General features: G+C 48.1%; 1 protein-coding gene across 1 annotated transcript in view; it reads left to right on the top strand.

Moving 5' to 3' along the window:
* Nucleotides 1-21,897, top strand: part of DCDC2C (doublecortin domain containing 2C) — a 153,852-nt gene that overhangs the window by 15,112 nt on the left and 116,843 nt on the right. Inside the window, exons 3-4 of the mRNA XM_032294231.1 lie at nt 10,163-10,239; nt 20,081-20,209. Coding sequence (XP_032150122.1) covers nt 10,163-10,239; nt 20,081-20,209 — 206 coding nt within the window. The remainder of the gene's footprint in view (nt 1-10,162; nt 10,240-20,080; nt 20,210-21,897) is intronic.

The raw sequence follows: 21,897 nt of genomic DNA, 5'->3' as shown, positions 1-21,897 counted from the left end.
AATCAGTTCTCATTATATTTTTAGCAGGGCGTGCCTCTGTGGGCACACGATGCATAAATCAGGCGTGTGGCTATTTCCATCAATGAGATTCCTGTGGCCAGACTGCAGGTTGGTCCCAAGGAGTGAGCCTCTCCTATGTTCAGCTCCGGGACATGCTTGGCTATTGCCCTCTGAGAAAATCCAGTGCCTTGTGGACTGGGGGGCAGCATAGGGAAGACGGGGGTCAGTTTTCATCGCCATGCAGTCAACACTGGAACTGAGCAGACCCTCACTGAGCACCCACTCTGAAACAAGCACTGTGTGGGGCAGAGGGTTTTCCTGTTGAGTGCCTTACAAAACCCTGCGGGCTTGGTGCACCCATTTTCATTCTCTAGGGGCTCTTCCCCGCTGCCTCCCAAGCCTCTGGCTGTCCACATTGGGTGTCATTCTGCTCTCCAGTCTGACCTGGAGCTGCTGTCTGTCTCTTTCCTGCCTTTCCCAGTGTGCTGAAGGGTCACAGTGAAGATTAGGGTTGACATGGGTTGGAGGTCAGGATAATGGGGATGGGGCAGCCGTGTCAGGCATCCCCCTGCCTCTACAGTCCATCCCATAGAGGGCGGGATGGGGCTTTGCCTGATGTCTTGGAATGTTGGTGGACACTCCCCATGTTCTAAAGCATCAGGTGTAAAAACGTCAAAGATGCTTCAGGTACCAAACTGGCCCCTTTAAACCTTATATAAGGACTGTAAGCTAGCAAGTTTATTGAATGAAGAAACTATTGAGAGCAGTGAATGCTATGGCATTTTCTCTCTCCTCCCTGTGGGTGCTTCATGCCCCTTCAAATCAGAGGTGAGTTTCCAGAGGATAGCTCAGGGCGCTGGGGTGCGGTGGGAGGAACCAGGTCGGATGCTGCAGGGTAAAGCACCTCTTGAGAGGATGAGAGTGTGCTTGGGACAACCCAGCCCATGTGCTAGGGGTTTGGGTTTGCAGGTGAGTGTGGAGGAGGCACCTGCTTCTGTCATCCTCAAGGCACCTGAAGAACGGTGGGCTCTGTGCTGCCTGTAAAGACAGCTTGGGATGACAGCAGCTGTGGAAACTGCACTTGTCCCCTCTGGGCAGCTGCTGTGGCAAAGGTGTGTGCCTTTCCCTGGGAGGCGAGTCGATGCCTCAAAGGTAGCCAGACTTGAGCTGTTTAAGAATCATTGCCAGCCACGGTAAAGGTCTGTGGGGATGCAGCAAAGGGTTGTGATTTGAAACAAGAGTCAACTGGGGAAGGTATCAGAAATATTCCGCATCAGGAATAGTCCAGCGTGGAGTCTCTGTGAGGTTTTCAGAGGAACTTACTAAAGCCTGCAACCTCCCTCCCTCCCCAAAGAGCCATATTTGGACACCTGCCAAGGAAGAGGAGCTAGGGGGTCAGATGACAGTAGCTCCAGTTGTATTAGACGCTCCCTTGTTCTGATGCCAAGATGAGTAGGAGGTTGAAGGCAGAGTAAAATACTATGAAACAATGAAATAACCGTGCACCCTTCCCACGTCCAGCTGGGTCAGGCTTGAGCTAAGGGGAGAAACTCTCAATGGGATACAGGATTAGGATTTAAATTGGACTAGGCAGGACATTGTCTATGTCTGTTGAGATGATCATATGATTTCTTATTTTTAGTTTGTTAATATTATGAATTACATGAACTGATTTTCCTTTTTTTTTCATTTATTTATTTTATTGCATTTTAGGTTTTGGGGTACATGTAAAGAACATGCAAGATTGTTGCATAGGTACACACGTGGCAGTGTGATTTGCTGCCTTCCTTCCCATCACCTACATCTGGCATCTCTCCCCTTGCTATCTCTCCCCAACTCCCCACCCCGCACCGTCCCTCCCCTATTTCCCCCCAACTGACCCCAGTGTGTAGTGCTCCCCTCCCTGTGTCCATGTGTTCTCATTATTCAACACCCGCCTATGAGTGAGAACATGTGGTGTTTGATCTTCTGCTCTTCTGTCAGTTTGCTGAGAATGATGGTTTCCAGGTTCATCCATGTCCCTACAAAGGACACAAACTCATCGTTTTTGATGGCTGCATAATATTCCATGGTGTATATGTGCCACATTTTCCCTGTCCAGTCTATCATCGATGGGCATTTGGGTTGGTTCCAGGTCTTTGCTATTGTAAACAGTGCTGCAATGAACATTTGTGTGCACGTGTCCTTATAGTAGAACGATTTGTAATCCTTTGGATATATACCCAGTAATGGGATTGCTGGGTCAAATGGAATTTCTATTTCTAGGTCCTTGAGGAATCGCCACACTGTCTTCCACAATGGTTGAACTAATTTACACTCCCACCAACAGTGTAAAAGTGACATGAACTGATTTTCAAACATGGAGCCAACCTTGCATTCCTGGGGCAAACCCCATGTGATCATAGAGTATCCTTTTTATATTTGTTGAATTTTATTTGCTAAAATTTTGTTTAGAAATTTTGTGTCTCTGTTCATAGAGGGATGTTGATTTGTTTTTTTTTTTCTTCTTGTAATGTCTTTCTCTGGTTTTGGTATCATTTCTTCCTTAAATGTTTGGTAGAATTTACTAGTGATACCATCCAGACCTGCAGTTGTCTTGATGGAAAGGTGTTTGAAAGAGCTTGTCTAGAATTGGTACTGTTTCTTCCTTAAATGTTTGATGGAATTTACCAGTGGAACTATCTGGGCCTAGAGTTGTCTTGGTGTGAAGACTACAAACTCTACATTCAACTCTTTGGTAAATAGATGGCTCTTTAGGTATTTCTTCTTGAGTAAACTTTACTAGTTTGTGTCTTTTAATTTGTTCATTTCATTTAAGTTGTGGAATCTATTGGCATGAAGTTGTTTATAACATTCTCTTATTCAATTAATATTTGTAGACTCTGAAGTGATGTTTCCTCTCTCATTCCTGATATAATTTTATCTTCTATTTTCTTATCTGTCCATCTATAGGGTTATTAATTTTATTGAACTCCTCAAAGAGCCAACTTTGGGCTCATTGTTTTTCTCTACTTTTTCCCTGTTTTCTACTTCATTGCGCCTGTTCTAGTTTTTATTGTTCTTATTGTGTCAGGAGGCATGCGTCTCTTTGGGGAGTCTCTTCCCTCCCCCAAGCACTGTCCCCCTTTTCTCTTTGGGATGTCCTTTTCCTCCAGACGCCCCTCCTTTCCAGGGCTCAGGCCTTTGTGCATGATCCCTGCTGCTGTGTTGACAGACAGCTAACTTCCTTTCTCTGCATTGTTGTCAGAGGCATTTTGGAGATAGCGCCTTGGCCCAAAGAGCAACCAGTGTTGGAGATTTCAGTTTCAGTGACAGGCTCAGGGGGAAGAGACTTGCGAACAGCAGATTGGCCGGTCCTACTGTGTCTCGCTTCCTCCCTTCTCACCTCCCTGCTGACTCCCCTGTAGATGTCTTCCTCTTCCTAAGCTGGGCACAGATCATCAGTATCTCTTCGCCATCCATAGGTCAACATTTGTCAGCAGCTTTGCTCTTCTGTTGTAAGTATATGACCCAACCATTGGCAGAAAGGAGCAATTAACTTTGGCAAAATTTGTGCTGATGAGGTGTAAGTTGCATGCCCCTATGCTCGCCATACCTCTTCTGTTCTTGGTTTTGTCTGCTCATTACTCTGATAGTTTCAATCTTCCCTCTTTCTTCCTTTTCAGTTATTTTCCATGTAGTAACTGCCATCAAACCCTGTGCAGATAACGTAGGTGATTAACATCAAGCCAGAAGGAGTGGCTGGTCGCATTTGTTACCGTTTTCTTTTTACAAAAGGTGTAACGGAAGGGTGTCTTCTGAATGTTGCCCACTCAGGAATACCTGTTGCTTAGTTAATTGCTTTGCATGTGTGCTCCCCACTGTTTGAGAAGGGGGTTAAGGTCGCTGGGGTGGTGATGATGGCGATGAGAAGAGAAACTTAGGGATGCGGAGATGTTGGTAATTCAGAATGCTTCAGAAAAGAGAAAGTATTTTTCAATTTAAAGAAATACATTCTGAACAAATAAGATTTGAAATATAAAAATTCAAATTTTATTCCATGTAGGAAGAGCAGTGAGGGGGCAAACACCCTTGATCAGGAGCAAAGCTCTTGGCTTTAGCTTCCTGGGCACTGCTGTGCTGACTTCAGAGAAGTCACTGCTCTCTGAACCTCAGTCTTCTCATCAGGAGCATGGGGATGCTAGCCTGGATGGTGGAGAGCTCCGCTAGCTCTGGCAACTTCCAACCAGGGTCCATCATTATTCAGGTCAGGCACCATCCTAGAGGGACATAAAAGGAACTCAGACACAGGCTTTCCCAGACAGGACATCTCAGTCAGGGGTACAGGGCTTGGCGAGCTGGGACACCTGCTTCTTTCCCAGCTTTCCAGTGGAGGCAAAATCCCAGCCTTTAAAATGGTGATGGAATTTTACAAAGCACACGAAATTGGTGAAGTCAATCGTAAAACCCCACTTTTTTTTCTTTTTTGAAGTAAAAGAACTACAACATTTTCTGAAAGATGGAATACAAAACCTCATTATCACCATGACCAAGAAGGCAGAGGAACAATTCCCCTTGACCATTTCAGCCACACTTGCCTGTCCTCCTGCTTTAGTTGGATATTTTTTGTCATGGGAGGAATCCAGTGGAGCGATTAAATTATGTGGGCGGGTCTTTCCTGTGCTTTTCTCATGACAGTGAATGAGTCTCACGAGATCTGGTGGTTTTAAAAAAATGGGAGTTGCTCTGCACAGCCCATGGTGCCGTGTGAAACCAGAGACAGGGCATTGTGGAAGGCATTGTTTGCCCAGGTTTGCCACATTTTTCCAGGAAGTGGTGAGGGGTTGGTGGGAGGAGATTTCTGGTGTCTGAACACTCCTTACATCACTGTTTCAGAATGGCTAGCCTAGGAAGTCTCCATGATGTTTTGGGGAGATAGGAAATCTGATTGTTTCTTTGACTCACAGCATCACATAATGGGACTTGGAAGTGACCTTGGGGTGATCCAGTGTAACCTTTTTCTTGACAAATGAGGCAAGAAATGTAAAGACTACAGCACTTCCCTGAGGTTTCTGTGATGGTGGCAGTTGTGTCTCTTTAGACTCCCAGGCTAAGCACCTACTGCATAGTTGTTCAGCAGAGCCTTCTCTGTTAACTCATCTCGCGTGGTGCTGAATACACGAGAGCTTGATCAGAACAATTTACTTTGCATGAGATCCTCCTGTGATCCTTTCCTGATGCTAGATTCTTTGCAGGCTTTAGTTGGATATTTTGCATGGAGAGGGCCATGGGGATATTTGTGGAGGGCAGCTGGAGCAGCATGAAGAGGTGGAGAAAGCAGGGACGTTGGAGCCCAAGACAAAACAACAACAAAGCCACAATAATTGCTGTTTGATATGGTTTTGCTGTGTCCCCACCCAAATCTCATCTTAAATTGTAACTCCACAATTCCCATGTGTCATGGGAGGAGCCCAGTGGGAGGGATTAAATTATGGGGGCGGGTCTTTCCTGTGCTGTTGTCGTGTTAGTGAATGAGTCTCACGAGATCTGATGGTTTTAAAAAAAATGGGAGTTGCCCTGCACAAGCTCTCTTTGCCTGTCACCATCTACGTAAGATGTGACTTGCTCCTCCTTGCCTTCCACCATGATTGTGAGGCCTCCCCAGCTATGTGGAACTGTAAGTCCATCAAACCTCTTTCTTTTGTAAATTACCCAGTCTTGGGTATGTCTTCATCAGCAGTGTGAGAACAAACTAATACACTGTTGTCAACTGAACCTTCATGTCAGTCATCTGCTAAGCACTTGACAATGCGTTATCTCATTTCATGCTACTCACTTTGGAGGCAACAACTTTATGAGGCATGCACTGTTGCTATTAGCATTGCATGCAGGAGGCAGCTGAGGCTCGGGGGAAGTTATACAACTTGATCAAGGTCACACAGCTAGTAAGAGGCAGAGCCAGTACTGGAATCCTGGATGATTCAAAGCACAGGCTCCCGAGTACTAGGCTACATTGGCATGGATTCCAGTACTCATTTTGCTAAAAAGTAAAATACAATGTTTTTGATGGCTTATCATACCAGGACACTTAATAGCTTTGTGTTCTTGTGAAGATTATGTGACCTCTCTGATTCTTTGTTACCTAGATATTTTGCCTGGTTATGTTGAGGGTTAGGTATGAATGCATGTAAAGAGCCTACTGCAATGCTTGATCCGTGGTGAGTATTCAGTAACCAGTGGTTGCTCCTTGGGGAGATATACCTGTGGTCAGCTTGAGTCTTCCACCTTTGATTTGGATTTGGTTGAATTGCCTTGGTTGAAGAGGTCTAAAGCTCCTAGCATCCTTCAGCCTCTCGGCACAGATGAGTGGTGTGAGTCTTTGGCTCTGACAAGTGTGAATGAGGCTGTCATCACCATCAGACATATGGGCTTGACATTGCTCAGGAGATTATTTTATGAAGTACAGAGAAAAAAAATGTCCAGAATCACATTATTTAATTGCTGGAGTTATTTAATTAGGCAGGTGATATCAGGGTTAATGAATCATTAACACCTCAAAAGGGCAATTAGCTCATTGTTTCTGTAATTTTATGCAATCAAGCAGAAAGCTGCTTCTTAGAGTGGCTGTATTTTAATAGAATTTTGCAGAGGATGGTTTCTGTTGTTTTGTTTTCAAACGAGTTCTGTAAATTTGTGCTTGCTGTTGATACTCACGGCGTTGGTTTTTTATATGAGTGTGCAGGTGTGTTTAATTTTATATATAGTATGATAACAGGGTGAAGTGGATGTAGTTGTGCGTTTCCACATTCTTCCACAGCCTCTTTTCCTGGAATCCTTTCCAGAGCAGCAGAGCTCTTCCTCCCTTGTCATGGTAGCATTCATTCATTCATTATTCATTTGTAGTCATGAAATAGTTATGAATTCCTGTTAGGGGTCACTCATCATTCAGGCACTGGGGGTACTTGGTTGAACATGACAACAGGGTCCCTGCTCTTGGAAGCTTCCATTCTACAAAAGGACGATGGAAGCAAATAAGCAAACAAGAAAGAAGAGGCAGGACGAAGTGCTCAGATGGAGGCAGGGGGAGCCTCTCTGAGGAGCTGACATCGAAGTGACTTCTTAACGTAAGAGGGGCAAACCAGGTAAAGATTGGTGAGGACGTTCCAGGCTCAGGTCCTGTGTGGGAACAGGCTGGTGTTTCAGGACTGCAAGAACGCAAGCATGTCCGGGGTGCAGGGAGGCCAGGAGGGGTGCGGAGGCAGGGTGGAGAGGCAGCCAGTGCCAGCTGCCTGAGGGTCAGCCTGGGGGTAGGTAGGGCAAGGGCGGGCCTCACTGAGGGGCATCACACCGCCTTCTGATGTGTGTTTACAAAGGCTGCTTTGCTTGCCACGAGGGAAGGATCCTCGTGGGGCAGGGGAGAGGTGGTGGAGGTGGTGAGAAGCGAAGAGTCAGAGGTGTGGCTTTGAAGTTGAGCTGACGATGCACGGATGGCATAAAGGATGAGAAGACCCAAGAATGCCACCAGAGTTTAGAGTTGAACAAATGGGGCTGGGGTGGCTCCATTTTCTGAGGTGGGGAAGCCTGGGTTGATCCATTGGCTACAGATGAAATCAGAAATTCTATTTGGGTCATATCAACATGGAGGTGCCTGAACAGCCCTCCTCCCCCCTTCTCTGTCTCTGTCTGTGTTTCTGTGTGTGTGTGTGTGTGTGTGTGTGTGTGTGTGTCCGGGGAGGGGGGATTCTCATATTTATTGGATTGAATATTTATTACTGTTATAGGTATTGCATTGTGCCTTTTGTGACATTATCTCATTGTCATCTCAATGTTATTCTCGTAAGAACTCTGTAAGGCATGATGACCCCCATTCTAAAACTTAATCAGCTGCGGCTCAGAGAGGCATAGTTGCCTCTCCAGACCACGTGGATAGTAAGAGCTGGCATTTGAATCCAGGTTTGACCATTTCCAAAGCCTGGGGTCTTCCCCTCTGCCAGGCTGCCTCTCGGGCAGCCCTCTGTTCTGACGGAAGGCATTGTAGGATCTCAGTGAGGTGCCAGAATGGCCTCTCAGTGGCAGCTGTGGCTGCCTTGGTTCCTCTCACCCTTCTCCCAAGCCCCCCGGTGAGACACACCTCCCTGGTCTCCTTCAGGGACAGGAGACCCAGAGTAACTCCTATCCCCCCTCCTCTTTCAAAACACAGCTCTCATTGTAATGAGGTATGCAGCTCATTCTCACTCACTGTGCATCTGGGGTGCATGGCTTGGGTGCTCTTCTTGGCCAAGGCTTTTATAGGTGACATTATTCAACTTGGGTCCATGTAGTCCAGCTCCTGTAACATTAACAGGTTAAGGGGTTCGTCTCATGGTCTTGTGCGTGAGTTGTGGAACCTGGCGGGGTCTGGGTGTTGAGGAGACAGAGGAGCAGGGCCCCAGGAGGACCCTCCCTGCTGGGCCAGGCAGGAAAAGTTATTACCACTGTGTCTGATTCGGGGAGCAGAGCCCCTCAGCTGCTGATCTGGCATTGGAGTGGGCAAGTGGGCAGGCAGCAGGACCCCGCCAGAGATGAGGTTTAAGAGCTGGGTCTCAAGGCAGAGCTGGGAACTGAGGGAGGGACACATTTGTCCCACCTGAACTCCTCATCGGCATGGACTCCTGGACGCTGAGCTGCTGGAACCTCTTCTGTGCTAAGTTGGGTCTGGTTGGGAGGGAAGAGGGGGCTGCAGCTTGGAGAGGAGGGCATGGATTGGCAGCCTTAGACGTGGAAGGAGGCCCTGTTGACATGTTCAGGCCCCCAGACCTTCTGGGGGATGGGGCATAGGCAGGGCCCGTGCCACCGTGTGTCTGTGCCGGGAGCTTCCCAGGTGGGTGTGGAGTAGGCAGTAGGAAGGACGCCGAATGAATTAGGCTGAGTGCCAGGAGGCATGATCGATTCTGCTGCGGCTGAGAGGTGGCTTCCCAGTGCTGGTCCTTGGACGGGCAGTGAAGGGGGGCCCTGGAGGTGGAGAGGCTGTGGGGGCTGGAGCAGAGACCCTCACTGTGCAGCAGAAGCCCTGGGAAGCACATGGACTGGCTGGGGGCCAGGGTGGCTGAAGGAGCATAACATGGAGGGTGTGGGGTGCAGTGATGAGGCTGCTGACTGGGTCAGGAGGGAGACTGTGCCCAGTGGTGTTGTGGGGAAGTCGTTGGTGTCCGTGGGAGGTGACAGAGTGGGACCCTGGTGAGGAGCCCTTGAGTGGATGTCACCAGCATCCAGGTGAGAGCTGGGGGGTGTGAACCAGGCAGTGGGGCTGCGGTGGATGTGTGGGCAGAGGCAGACAGGGTCCCGATCCAGTGGAATCCAGGGGTGGGAGGTGTGAAGGGACCCAGGCTTCTAATCCTGGTGGGCAGGGGATGTGGACATGGGACGCAGACAGGGGAGCAGCTCTTCAGAGGAAGGCCAGGCCTGAGGTGCTGGGTGTCTCGGTGAGCCTCAGCCTTGTGAGTGGGTCGGGATCTTGGCACTCGGCACGGGAGAGCGGCTAACATCCCTTCCCAATAAGATCGTCCCCATTTGCTTTTCTGCACACTCTTAAACAGGACAGCTGTGAGGACGACGGGCACTGCTTACCTGGGACAGGTCTCAGAAGTTCTTTTCCCCATTTTTGTCTCATCCGTGGTGGACCTGAGACAGGCTGTGGCCATGCCCTCTCAGGCTGCATTCACAGCAACCAGGAGAGAAGGCGGAGGGGCTCCGCCTGCTGGCTAGGACATTCTGGTTGGAGTCTTGGGATGGAACCAGAAGGGACATGTCCATTCTTGGGGCCCCATAACTTGGCCAGCAAACCTCCTGGGCATAGTAGGCCATTGATGCATGCTTCTTGGGCACCACGGGAGCCTCTCTAGCATGGATGCCCGGACTTTGGTGGCACCTTTGCCAGCTGGCCCAGCCCCCGCACCCTGCACCTCCCCCATGTGCAGTGCAGAGCCCTCAGCCCCGATCACCTCACTCCGCACTTGCCGGGTCTCCTCCCCAGCACCTGACCTGCCTTTCTCTGCACCCCTCCTGGACCCGCCCCTGCGTGTTCTAGTGACAAAGGAATTTCCCCCTTTGCTTATGTTTTGGGGCAGTGCTGTGCACACTGTTGAATTCAGCAAGTGTTGGCTCATTTGAACTGAATTCTCAGGCTTATTTTTTCCTTTTTCAGATCAAACCGGTGGTGCATTGTGATATAAATGTGCCTTCCAAGTGGCAAACATATCATCGTATATCCCGACATATAAAGTGAGTACAGTATTATGGGTGAAAAAATCAAACTGTGCCGTAGCTGCCTAAAAACAAGACTTTCTATCCTGACAGACGCCCCTTAGCGTCCTTGCTGTCCCCCCTCCTCCTCACCCCACGCTCTCCTGCTCTCACACCCCGACAGCTGATTTCTTTTTCCTAGATCACCTTCTCTCTGCTTCAGCTGTTCAGGTGCTACCTTTTCTTTCTCCTCTTGAGCCCTGATTTTTGGAAAAGAAAAGCAACCCAGTGCCGTTGTCTGCAGAACGGTTCACCTGGGGATGCGAAGAGCAGAGCTTCGTACACACAGCTTAGTTGTAGGCTCTTAAATTTTGTTTTGATTTTTTTTTTTTTTTTGTGTAGCAGTTGCAGCTGCAGCATCTTGAAGGGAAACTTAAAAGCTGTTTCCTCGCCCCATGACCTCTTGCTACCAAAGGCCCTTGCGGGCTAAAGCACATCCCAGCCAGGTGCTGCTGCAGGAGCGGAATGCATTAGAGCCTCGCTGGCCACTGCCCTGGGATGCCCCTGGTAGCGCCAGACACTGAGGCGCTCCGCGGAAGGCAATGGGACTAGTTGTGAGCTCTGTATGTATTATGTTTTTGGGGCTGGAAAAAGACAGTGCATTTGACTCAAACTCAACGTCGGTTCACATCCCGGCTTTTGTTCTTATCAGCTTGGGACCTGCACCTGCTGCTTCACCCTGGGGCTGTCTCCCGCTGTGGAAAACAGGGCTGGGGATATCTGTGCGGCACGCTCTGGTGGGGGTAGCTTCGGGAATGTTTGCGGCTAGCCCCACGGTGCTTGCCACAGCGTAGCAGTTCTCTGATCGACAGCTCTTCCCCATGTCCTCTTATTGGGATGTTTTAGTATTCTAGTGATTAAAAGCCCTGATGTGGACATCTTTCCATTTCACCATGTGCTGGTCCAAACAGAAGGAATTTTAGTGAGCTTCCAGAGAATCCTGAGCTGTTCATGTGGGGGTACCAGCAGTGGTGTCTCATCCCAGCCCTGTGTGAGTGGGAGTCACCGCTACCATGTGTCCTCTCAGTCCCGAGAGGGAAGGGCTTGGAGGCTCATGAGGCTGGAAACGCCCTGATTCACCTGACAGATCCCCAGGCTGGGAAGGAGAAAGATGAAGGAAAGGTGGTGACCGTGAATTTGCCAGACTTGGCTCCTTGCACTTTTCCTTAGAATCTCAACGGCCATTTCTTTAAAATACCTTACTTTAAGCTTCTGCAAGGGGGCCACCTAAATACGCAACGTCTTTCCACGCCATCTTTCATGTATCTGAGAGCTGTTTTGAAATAATAAATGACACAGTATTTCTAAGTTTTGTTAATGATATCTTTCCTGCAGAACGTATGGCAACCTCAGGGAACATCGTTGCTTTGTGGGTCCTTCTCGCCAAAGACACCATCGCTAAAGCCACATTTTGTGGGTGTGACCCAGGCCATCAGTGAGCCTCACTCACTTGACAGACATGATTATCCTTTTCAATTAGAAGCCACCCACTCGTGCAGCATTGGCCATGCTTTGTCTCGGAGTGTTGGAAGTTCCACTAGATGGACCCAAATATCCATCTGAGTGCAGGGTCCTTCCTACCACGAAAAATCCTGGTGATGTTCCTTGGAGTCCTTGTAACTATAAAAACACATAAACAATAGTTATGATGGCATTCAGAGGCGTAGAGGCTCAGGAGAGAGAGGCGGGCTGTGACCGTTCCTGGCTGAGGAGGGTCGGCGAGGGGTGAGTGGCTTGGTGGCTCCGTGGCAGCTGGACGCTGGAGGCAGAACCTAGGGCTCCCGCCATGGGGTCACCTGGGGCTAGAGCTGGTGGTGAGTGCATGGGTTGGAAGTCATCTGGAGGTCGAGGCGCAGATGGAAGCTCGGGTTCTGGCACTGACTGGCAGTTCTGGAAGTTAGGATTCTGTCCTCCCCCACAGGCTGGGAGACAGGCCCCGTCCTGCCTGAGGCTTGCAGTTCAAGGGAGAGGTCTTAGGTGCGGGAAACACGTCTCATTGCAAGAGACACATATTTGTCAATGCTCTAAGAAAGAGCGGTCAGGGGCCTGTCTCAGGTGTTGGCTGGCACGAACAGTACATGTTCCTGGCAGCTCTGGGTTTTTCAGGTGGGAGTTTAGTGGTGGGGCTGGGGTCACCCTGTGGCCGTGGCCTGCTGCTGCTGGACACGGGCTGGAGTTGGTTGTCTTGGTGCCGAGTTGGGGCAGAGTTGTCATAGGCCAGAGTTCTGTGACACTCATCCCCTCCTCTTGTTCGTGAGGGAGAGCAGGTGTATTCTTGTAGGACAACCACTGCCTGCCATAAGGGGACTTGAGGAGGAGGGTCCAGCTGTTGCTTCCAACTGCTGTGTGTTCAGGAGGAGCTGAGAGATGGCTGAGGAGCACAACCCTCCTGCAAGGGTGGTATACATCGGGAGATGGAGGCATGACCGCTGGGATGGATGCGAAGAAGCCAGAGGCCAGGCACGGTGGCTCACGCCTGTAATCCTGGCCCTTTGGGAGACTGAGGCAGAGGGATCACTGGAGCCTAGGAGTTTGAGACAATCCTGGGTGACACAGTGAGACCCTGCCTCTAAAAAAAAAAAAAATAAGAAACTGAGTCTCTCAAGGAGCGCCGTAAACCATCCAGTGAGCGGAGGAAATGATTTAAAGGAGAGTCAAGTCGGTCTGGAGGGTATGAGCTGTATCAGCTGTGTCTTGGGTGTGAGCCTTTGCTGTGAGCGTCTCTTGACAAATTTGCTCTCAAGTGTCATCTACAAACAGGTGGCACTGAGGACTGACTCTGCACAAACACCTCCCTGGTTGCCAGTCAGTAGTCTGAGGCTAGTCTGTTTTGTGAAGTCGTTTACAAAGTGCTGACACTTCTGGGGTTAATGATGCCGCAGCTTATCCTAAGTTGGAGACAGAATCTTCCAGTTCTGGGGCTGGCTTTGCTGACTCCCTTTGTAACCTTGTAGTGTATCTGTCGTCACAGGCGAGGGTGCTGTGGGAGGAACAGACCACCTTACTAGGTGGGCTTCGGGCAGCAGGTCCCACTTAAGGTGGCTCCCTGTCCACCACTGCTTGGTTCACAAGTCTCAGGACCAGCAGCTGGGGCAGCATGCATGTTTCTGAGTCTCCTCTGTGAAGTTTGTCACATTTAGCCATTTCAAGGTCGGCATGGGTCACATGACAGGACCCAGTCCACTGGCTGGTTGCACTTTCTAAGTTTTATGACCACATCATACACAATGATGAGCATAAGGTTATTGGTTATTGCCTGTACTGGTTATGACAGGCTTGATGGGCTAACCGGGAGTAGTCCCCAGAGGGAGAAAAGTAACCATTGACTACTGTCTTCTCGCTGATTGCGCGTTTTAGTCATGTTCAACCCACAATTCCATTTGCCTGGTTACTTTGCCAAATAATTTCCTGTGATGTTGACATCATGGGGTGTTGAAGGAAGATGATGCCTAAAGGGAGCTTGGCCCTCACACTGAGCTCCTGTTTCATGAGAATAGAAAGTGTCTTACCACAGGGACATGAAGGGCTCCCTGTGTCCCACAGACAGGCCAAGTCTATTAGGCTGATTTCCCGTGAACGGTCACCTCCCTGAGCTCACGAGGCCATGTTGTAGTCCCAGGCTTGGGGGACCTGAAGTTACAGTTTGTGCCACTTCAGAAGGGGACTGCTCTGGTGGTGTGTAAGGGATGTTTCCTGTCCGGACCTTATTTATGGGTAAGACGAGGCCGCTATGAAGGGGTTCCCAGTTTCAGGACTGAGTAGGGAAGGGGCAGTGCGTGCAAACCCAGGAATTCACCTGTTGTCTCATTGGCTGCCTGGTGAGCCGAGAGAATGAGGGAGTGGTGATCGCACTAGGAGCTTGCAGGCAGAGTGAGACTGGGGGAACCAGGAGGGCCCAGCAGAAGGCTGGATGTGGTTCTGTGGAGTGAGGAGTAGTTGATGCAATTGGGAGGAAGATGCAGGAATCGCAGGAGGAGATTTAGTTTGTTGGGGAGTGTGAAGAGGCAGGAGCATCTGTGGGCTCTTGCTCCATGATCTGGAGAGAAGCCACCCGTGTCGTGGCATCACCTGCTGGTTCCGCGGTTGTTGGGACAGTTGTCTGCCTCTGGCTGTCATCTGCTGCTGGAGGCTGTTGGTACAACTGTGGTTTGGGATCTCTGGTTGGATGCTTTCCAGTCTGAATCATCCTTATATGTTTTTTTTAGCCATGAGGCATGGACAAAAGTTGAACACCTTGTAATTGGACAGCAATGAACAAAACAGCACAAGGTCCTTCTTGTGTGGGTTCAAGGTTAGTTTCCTGATGGTGGCATTTCCAAAATACCAGATCTCATACCTGCAAATTGTATAAAGGCTGATGAAGGAGTTTGAGAGGAAAGGTGGCCTTGATTGTAGGACTGTGTGTATTTAGTTAACTCCCGACAGTGTCTGAGGATGTCAGACTGCGTTAAATTGAAATCCCTTGTTAGCTAGTAGGTGTGGGGCATTCTCATGGTCTTCCTGTAATGGTTTCAAAGGGAGACCGTGTCTGAGGAGGATAGGGTGAGGATCTGGGAGTCAAAAGAAGGATGGGTGACACCCATAGAAAGCCCAGTTCCTCAGACAGATCAGCCAGCTTGGACTTTGGACACCGGGGGCTCTTCCTAAGGGGCCTGATGACTGAGGCTGTAAGGGCAGTGGAGTCTTCGACTAATGTGTTATATTTTTAGTTGCTTGCGTAATTTTGCTAGTAAAATGTGATCTTTCATTAGAAATTATAGAGGGGATACCCCAAGTGGGATAGATTACTTCCAGGAAAATGTTGGCAACTGACATCGTGGAGGCATTTTGGCAGTGGAAAAACCTCTAACCATTTAGAAAACATGCAGATCAGTGTGGGGACATACTGGGGACGCATTGGCTGCTGGGACTCTGGTAATTGGATAAAGTCTGCTTGTCAGTGAAGGAGGGGGCCAGGGAAAGCTGTTTCGCTTCCTCAGCCCATGTTTAGAATTTTCCCAGGGCCATGTTTCCGGCAGATGATGTGAGGGGCAGCTGCTTGGTCCAGATAAAAGCTAAGGGGTTCAAGCCATTGTTTGTCCGGTACAGGCTGCATTTGGACCTTTCTGGGCTGAGTCAGGTATAAGCCATGTACAGTGACTCTGGCGATAGACTTGGGTGGGGCATGTGGAGCTCCTGTGTTATTTCCTTGGGAGGCATCTTGAAGAAGTTGTTTCCTTCACGGGAGGGGTCTGCTTAGGTTGCCATAACAAAACACGTGGGACTGGGTAGTTTATAAACAACAGAAATGTTTGGCGCACAGTTCTGGAGGCTGAGATGGAGGTGCCAGCGGGTTTGGCGTCTGGCAAGGGATGCTCCCTGCCGCACAGAGGTGCCTTCTTGCTGTGTCCCCCCGATAGAGGGGGCAGGCGAGCTCTCTGGGGCCTCTTGTATAAGGTACTCACCCCAGTCATGAACCTAAGCCCTTCATGACTGAACCTCCTTTCAAAGGCCTCCCCTCTGAATGCTTTTGCATTGTGGATTTGGTTTCAACGTGAACTGGAGGGTGAGGGGACACAGAATTCAGACCATAGCAGAGGGCGAATAACCCCTCCAGGGGTCCGGGGCCTTGAAGGGCGAGCCAGCGGTATGGGCTCAAGGCCAGGAGACCCTGTGGGTTTCTCAAGCGGTGGGGAAGCGGTCCCAGTTTGGCTTATTTATTAGCCCGTTTATTTCCCCAAGTCTCATCTGATTTCTTTGTACTGTATCCCTCCGTTTTAATAACAGCAGTTTGCTGCGGTAATAACAGCGCTTCCAGAAGTTCTGCTGTTTGACTCAGGTACTGGCTGCTGTCGTCAATCCCCCGTTTCCGTAGCACCCACATCACATGCTGCCCCAAAGGCATGGCGGCTGGCAGCATAGATGTTTCACCTTCATTCCTTCCGTCTTCATGCAAGCCCGAGTGAGAGATTCATTCAGCCTCCTTGGCTGATTTAACACACGGCAGGACTCGATAGCCAAGAGGTGTGTGCTGATCAGTGATGGGATATCCAGCTGGGAACGGTTCATCCTCCCTCCAGAGATAGGAGCCATAAAGAGTGAGATCTGCTTAGGGCAGAGGGGTTTCTGATGAATCTAATCTAGGATGAGATGATCATCTGATGTTAGTGACATGGGTGTCCCGTCCATGATTAATGGATGCAAGGGCAGGATTAAGGCTTTGATGGTATAGTATGGTTATGTGAGGGAGGAAAGCAGTAGGTTTCATAAGAGGGAATTTTGGCCACAGAGAAATGCTGTATTCCCATTAAGCAGTAGGGTCTGTAAGGTCTGAATGGGATGAGGAATGCGTGTGTCCAATAGGTGACCCAGTTGCAAGTGAGACACAGCCGGAACAAGACTGGTGATTGCAGCCCTGGCTCGTTGTGGGGGATTTGCCTCAACTCCTGAGCTCGATGGAAGTGCTCACAACCCAGCTTTTCATGTGTTGGGGATGAAACTCCACGACATGATCCTCTCCTTCATTAACAAAGAAGTACAAAGGCAGGGAGTAATTGGGAAGTTTGAGGTGGGGTGAAACTAGAGAGCGCTTCAGGTTCTCGAAAAATGTCTTTAGATGGGGGATTCCTTACTGCTGGGTCCAGGGTTGACTCCCTCATCGTGGCCTAAAAAGAGGAGGCAGTCGGAGAGGAACTGGGTGTCCACATCCTCCAGCATCCCACAAGACCCCCTGTCCCCGCCCCCAATTGTCCTTTTGCTTCCAGGTAAGGAAAATGTTGAGGATTAGAAACTTGGTCTTTTGTGTGTGTGTGTGTGACTAAGATATCATAGCTCAGATATCAGACACACAGAGAGGATAATTGAACTTGGTGTCCAGCCACTCTGTGGCCCATTTTGCGAATGCCCTAAGGAGGAATTCAGTGCACAGAAGGGAGCTGTTGTGAGTTTCAGAACACAGGAGGAGACCATCCACAAATTGTATTACAGCCGAGTTTCCTGGGAATTTTACCTCCTTCAGATTTGCACTTAGGGTGTGTAAGAAGTAGGTAGGGGCCTCAGTAAATCCTTGGGGCATAATGGTCCAGGAATATGGTTCATCTTCCCAGGAGAAGGTAACAAGCACGAGGAATTTTCGTGACAGGGAATTCTAAAAAAGGCAGGGCACGCATTGATGACCGTGAAATGCTGCGTGTCAGAAGTGATCACAGCCAGGATGGTGTTAGTGTCAGGCACCAAGAAAAACCTCGGTTTGACAATGTTTTGATCAGTCTCAGATCTTAGATCAGTGGACATTTTTCCATTTGGCTTTTTAGAGGCTGGGATGGGAGTGTGGCATGGACTAGAAATATCGGGCAGTACCTTTCAAGTCCCTCTGGTTTTAAATGATTTTGGGGAATCTTGGGGAGTGGCATGGAAAGATCTATTTCTATCTTTCAGGATTCTGCATCCAAATACATCTTACATTTGTGGAGTTTGTGATCCACAAAGAAGGAGGAGTCCTGCCTAACAGCTGACGGTGCCCTTGGCTAAAAGGGTGCCCGGTGGAGGGAAGCAGAGAACCTAGGGAAGTCGGACACAGTGTCAGGGAACATAGACAAGAGGAAAGGGGTCCCTGGGGCCACAGTGGATTCTAACACCCTGATTCAGGAGAGGATCCCTTCCTCTGTCCTTTCGAGAAGGCAGGGGTCTAACTGAGCAGATTAACCCAAGCCACCTACGGACGGCTAAACGAAAAGAGCACCCTGCGACACACACCCACTAGGGCTTCGGGAGCTGTAAACATGTACGCCTATACACTGCTGTGGGGTCGGGCCCCACAACCTGCCCGTCTGTATGCCTCCCTAGAGGTTGAGCAGCGGGGCACTGAAGAAGCGAGCCACATGCCCCTCGCACGCCTGTGATGGGGACAAGGGAACTTTTCCTGTTTCACAACCGCTGTTAACCTTACGGCACCTTCACTCCTCATGCGCTTTCTGTAGCCCACTGTTGTGGGTTTTGTCTACAACATTAATTGTATTTGACGCTTTTCTCCCTGTAGATATAAATTCTGCATAAATAATTTTTAATGGCTGTATACTTTATGGTGTGACCGTGGCATCATTTATTTAACCAGTCATCTATACCTAGACATTTTATATTTTTGGCTTCATACATAATTCCATGAGAAATGTAATCACCTATAAGTCTTTGTCCACATTTCTGTGGGGTGAATTTCGTGGTGTGGGATGACTGGGCCAGTGATTATCGGTCCCTTATATTACATTGACCTATTTTGCCAAAATGTCCTTCAAGAAGACTGTGCGGATTTCCAACTACATCCGCAGTGGGTTGGTATGCCTCTGTCTCAATACTCAGGATAGGACTATACATTAACTTTCTTAAAAATTGAGACAAAAATATAACAAGACCTTGTTTAAACATTTACTACTTTTATTCCTGTTAGTAATCTATATTTAGAAAAAGCTTCAGCCTAAACCAAGTAAGACAACCAATAGTTGAAAACATTGTAGCAAACCTTTATTGTGATTGTAATAGCACGCTGATGAGCGATGCTGTAACTTTCAGAGAACATTCCTGTTTATGACTTCTTGTGGGCGGCCTCTTCACTGTGGACGAAGTTGGACTCTGGATGGATTGGAAGTCTCTTTTGCCCCAAAACCTTAGCAGAGAAAATGGATTCTCTGTACTGTGACAAACATATTAAATTAATATTTATATTTACCTTAAAGTGAGGTATTTCTCAAATTCTAAATTATTTGAATTTAAGGAAAAAGACAAAATGGCAGTAACAGTAAATTATAATGTAAAAAAATTAGCAACCAGAATTGCAAAGTTGAGCTTCTGTATTGTTAAAAGATATCAATGATAACATTTATTATTTTTAGACTTCAACAAATACACCTTGTATTTTACGTTATTTAATGTGAATTACAAGAGTTTGAAACTATTGCAAGTGTCTGATTAGGGCCTAGTCTCAGGAACACTTCTAACTTGGTATTGGGTTCAAAAATCTTCTAAGTATTTCCTTTCCCTCAACACATAGAAATAATAAACAACCCCCCCGCCCCCGACAAGATTACATCGAAGCTGCCCTAAAACTCAGGAGTGAAATAAGTCGTTTCTGTTACTTTTTCAAAGGAATGCATATAATTTTCTTTGGGAGATGATCTTGGCTCCAGGGAAAGGGAAAACAGCTACATTCTTTAAGGTGAAATTATCTGCCCGTTTTCCAAATGGACACAATTTTCTTTCATTTTACCCATCACAGTCGTGGAAGACGTGTTTTTAAACAGTGGAGTCATGTCCTGTTCATCTGGGCATTTTAGGCTTTATGAAATGCCCAGATTTTATCAAGCTGCACAGAATGGCATAACTGTGGGGCTGGAGCCTCACAGCCTGCCCGTCTGTATGCCCTCCTGGAGGTTTGAGCAGCGGGGCACTGAAGAATTGAGCCACACCCCCATCGCACGCACTCTGAGGGGGACAAGGGGACTTTTCCTGTTTCACAACCACTATTAACCTTAAGGCACCTTCACTCATGCTCTTTCTGTAGCCCACTGTTGTGGTTTTTGTCTACAACAAAACCATAATATATGTGTATATATATACCTCTACGTCACCAGGCTCTTGACATTCTGTGCGGCTTGATAAGGTCCTCTATAGGGTATGGTATGCAGTATTGGAGGCTGCTTAGTGAATCCTCTGTGTGTGTATATATATATTTATTTATATTTATATATATGGATTTATTATATATATGTATATATATATACTTTGAGTATTCAACGTTTCCCCCTTAAACTTAACGTATTAATGGATGCTTTTCTTTTTATGCTTACAGTGTTTTTACAAATGGAAGATTATTTATTCCACCTGCAAAAATTATTATACCCAAATTTAGTCTGTCTGATTGGGACATCGTGCTGGCCATGATTGGAGAAAAAGTCTTCCCTCTAGGAGGCGTCCGGAAGTAAGGACACTCTCACCTGTAGGGCGGCCGTGGGTGGCAGCTTGTGTTTCTTCTCTTCTATGAGAGTTTTCTGACCGGACCAGCAAGGTCTAAAATGATTCACCACAAACTCTTAATTTTAATTCTTCAAGCAGATGGTATTTTCTCAATCTTGGTACCATACTTACTTTTAACCTGTCTCATTAATTTATTCATTCAACAAACCATGGAACATCTGCCATGTGGTAGGGGTAGAGAATACAGCCTTGTGAAAAGAGTCTTGCTCCCTTGAAACCTCTGCTGATTGGGCCAACCATTCAAGTTGCTAGAATGCTGCAGTTGTCTGTGTTCTATGACATGGACTCCTGGCCCTCTGCCTGTGACACGTCCTGGATCCGGGAACTAGCTGGGGGTGGAGTTCTCGGGAGTAGAGTTTGGGGTGGGAGAAAGGGAAGCCATGGAGGAGCATGCAGAGGAGCTGCAGTTGGTCTGGCGGAGCCAGGCCTGTGGGAGCTGGTGTTTAAATTGAGTCTTGGCAGAGATGGGGGGAACTGAATTCCATGGGACAGAAGGGCATGTGGGAAGGAGCTGGTGTGTGTAATGGTTTCTCACATGGGCTTGGGGGTCCGACGTGGAGGAAAATCTCTCCACCGTCCGTGTCTTTGTTGTCTCTGGGTCATTTCCAACTTCCCGATGCATATTTTGTCATCTGGAAAACTGGAAGTAATAATAATACCTACTTCCAAGGGTCCTAATGTATGTACAGTGCTTAGCGTAACACTCGATGCATAGTAAGCATGAAATGGGGTTTGTGATTATGATTGTGAGAGTCGATGAGGCACAAACAGGCAGAGCATGTTGAGGAAGCACGCCACTGTCATCATAGGAAATTCAGCGCTGCTGTGAGGGAAGCGGCAGGTCCCATGAGTATCTTACAGACCAGGCAAGGGGCTTGCTGTCTTGCAGCCCATGAGTCCCACTGGCGTGAAGGAAAGCTCACAGCGGTTGTCATGATGGACTGAGGGTGGGAGGTGAGAGATGGGCGCCGAGCCAGGTGGCCGTGAAGATCACTGAGTTGGCCTTGAGCTTTAACCACATTCAGGCTGAAAGCGAAGGGATGGCAAAAATAGCCCATGCAAGTGGAAACCAGAAGAGAACAGGGGCAGCTGAACTTATATCAGACAGAACAGACCTCACGTGAAAAACCAGCAAGAGATAAAGAAGGTCGCTGCATTGTTAAAAGGGTCAGTCCATCAAGAGTATACAACAATTATATATGCAACCATCACTGGAGCACCTAAATACATAATATGCCAGTATTACCAGAACTGAAGGGAGAGGTAGACAGCAATACAATCATAGGAGACGACTTCAGTACCCCACTTTCAACAACAAATACATCATCCAGACAGAAAGTCAATAAGGAAACTGTGGACTTGAATAACAATAGAAACCCAATGGGCTTAACAGACTTCTGAACATTCTGGCCACCAGCAGCAGAGTACACATTCTTCTCGTGTACACAGCTTTCTCCATTAGGCCACAAACCAAGTCTTAGCAAATGTGAGACTGAAATTGTATCGAGTATTTTTTCTGACCATAATGATACAAAACTAGAAATCAGTAATAGGAGGAAAATTGGAAAATTCACAAATATGTGGAAATTTCACAGTGCGCTCCTGAACAACCATTGGGTCAAGGAAGAAATC

The sequence above is a fragment of the Sapajus apella genome, unplaced genomic scaffold (genome assembly GCF_009761245.1).
Source record: "Sapajus apella isolate SASKATOON/1434 unplaced genomic scaffold, GSC_monkey_1.0 scaffold31, whole genome shotgun sequence".
Taxonomy (NCBI): Eukaryota; Metazoa; Chordata; class Mammalia; order Primates; family Cebidae; genus Sapajus; species Sapajus apella.
This window is presented reverse-complemented; position numbering and strand designations above follow the sequence as displayed.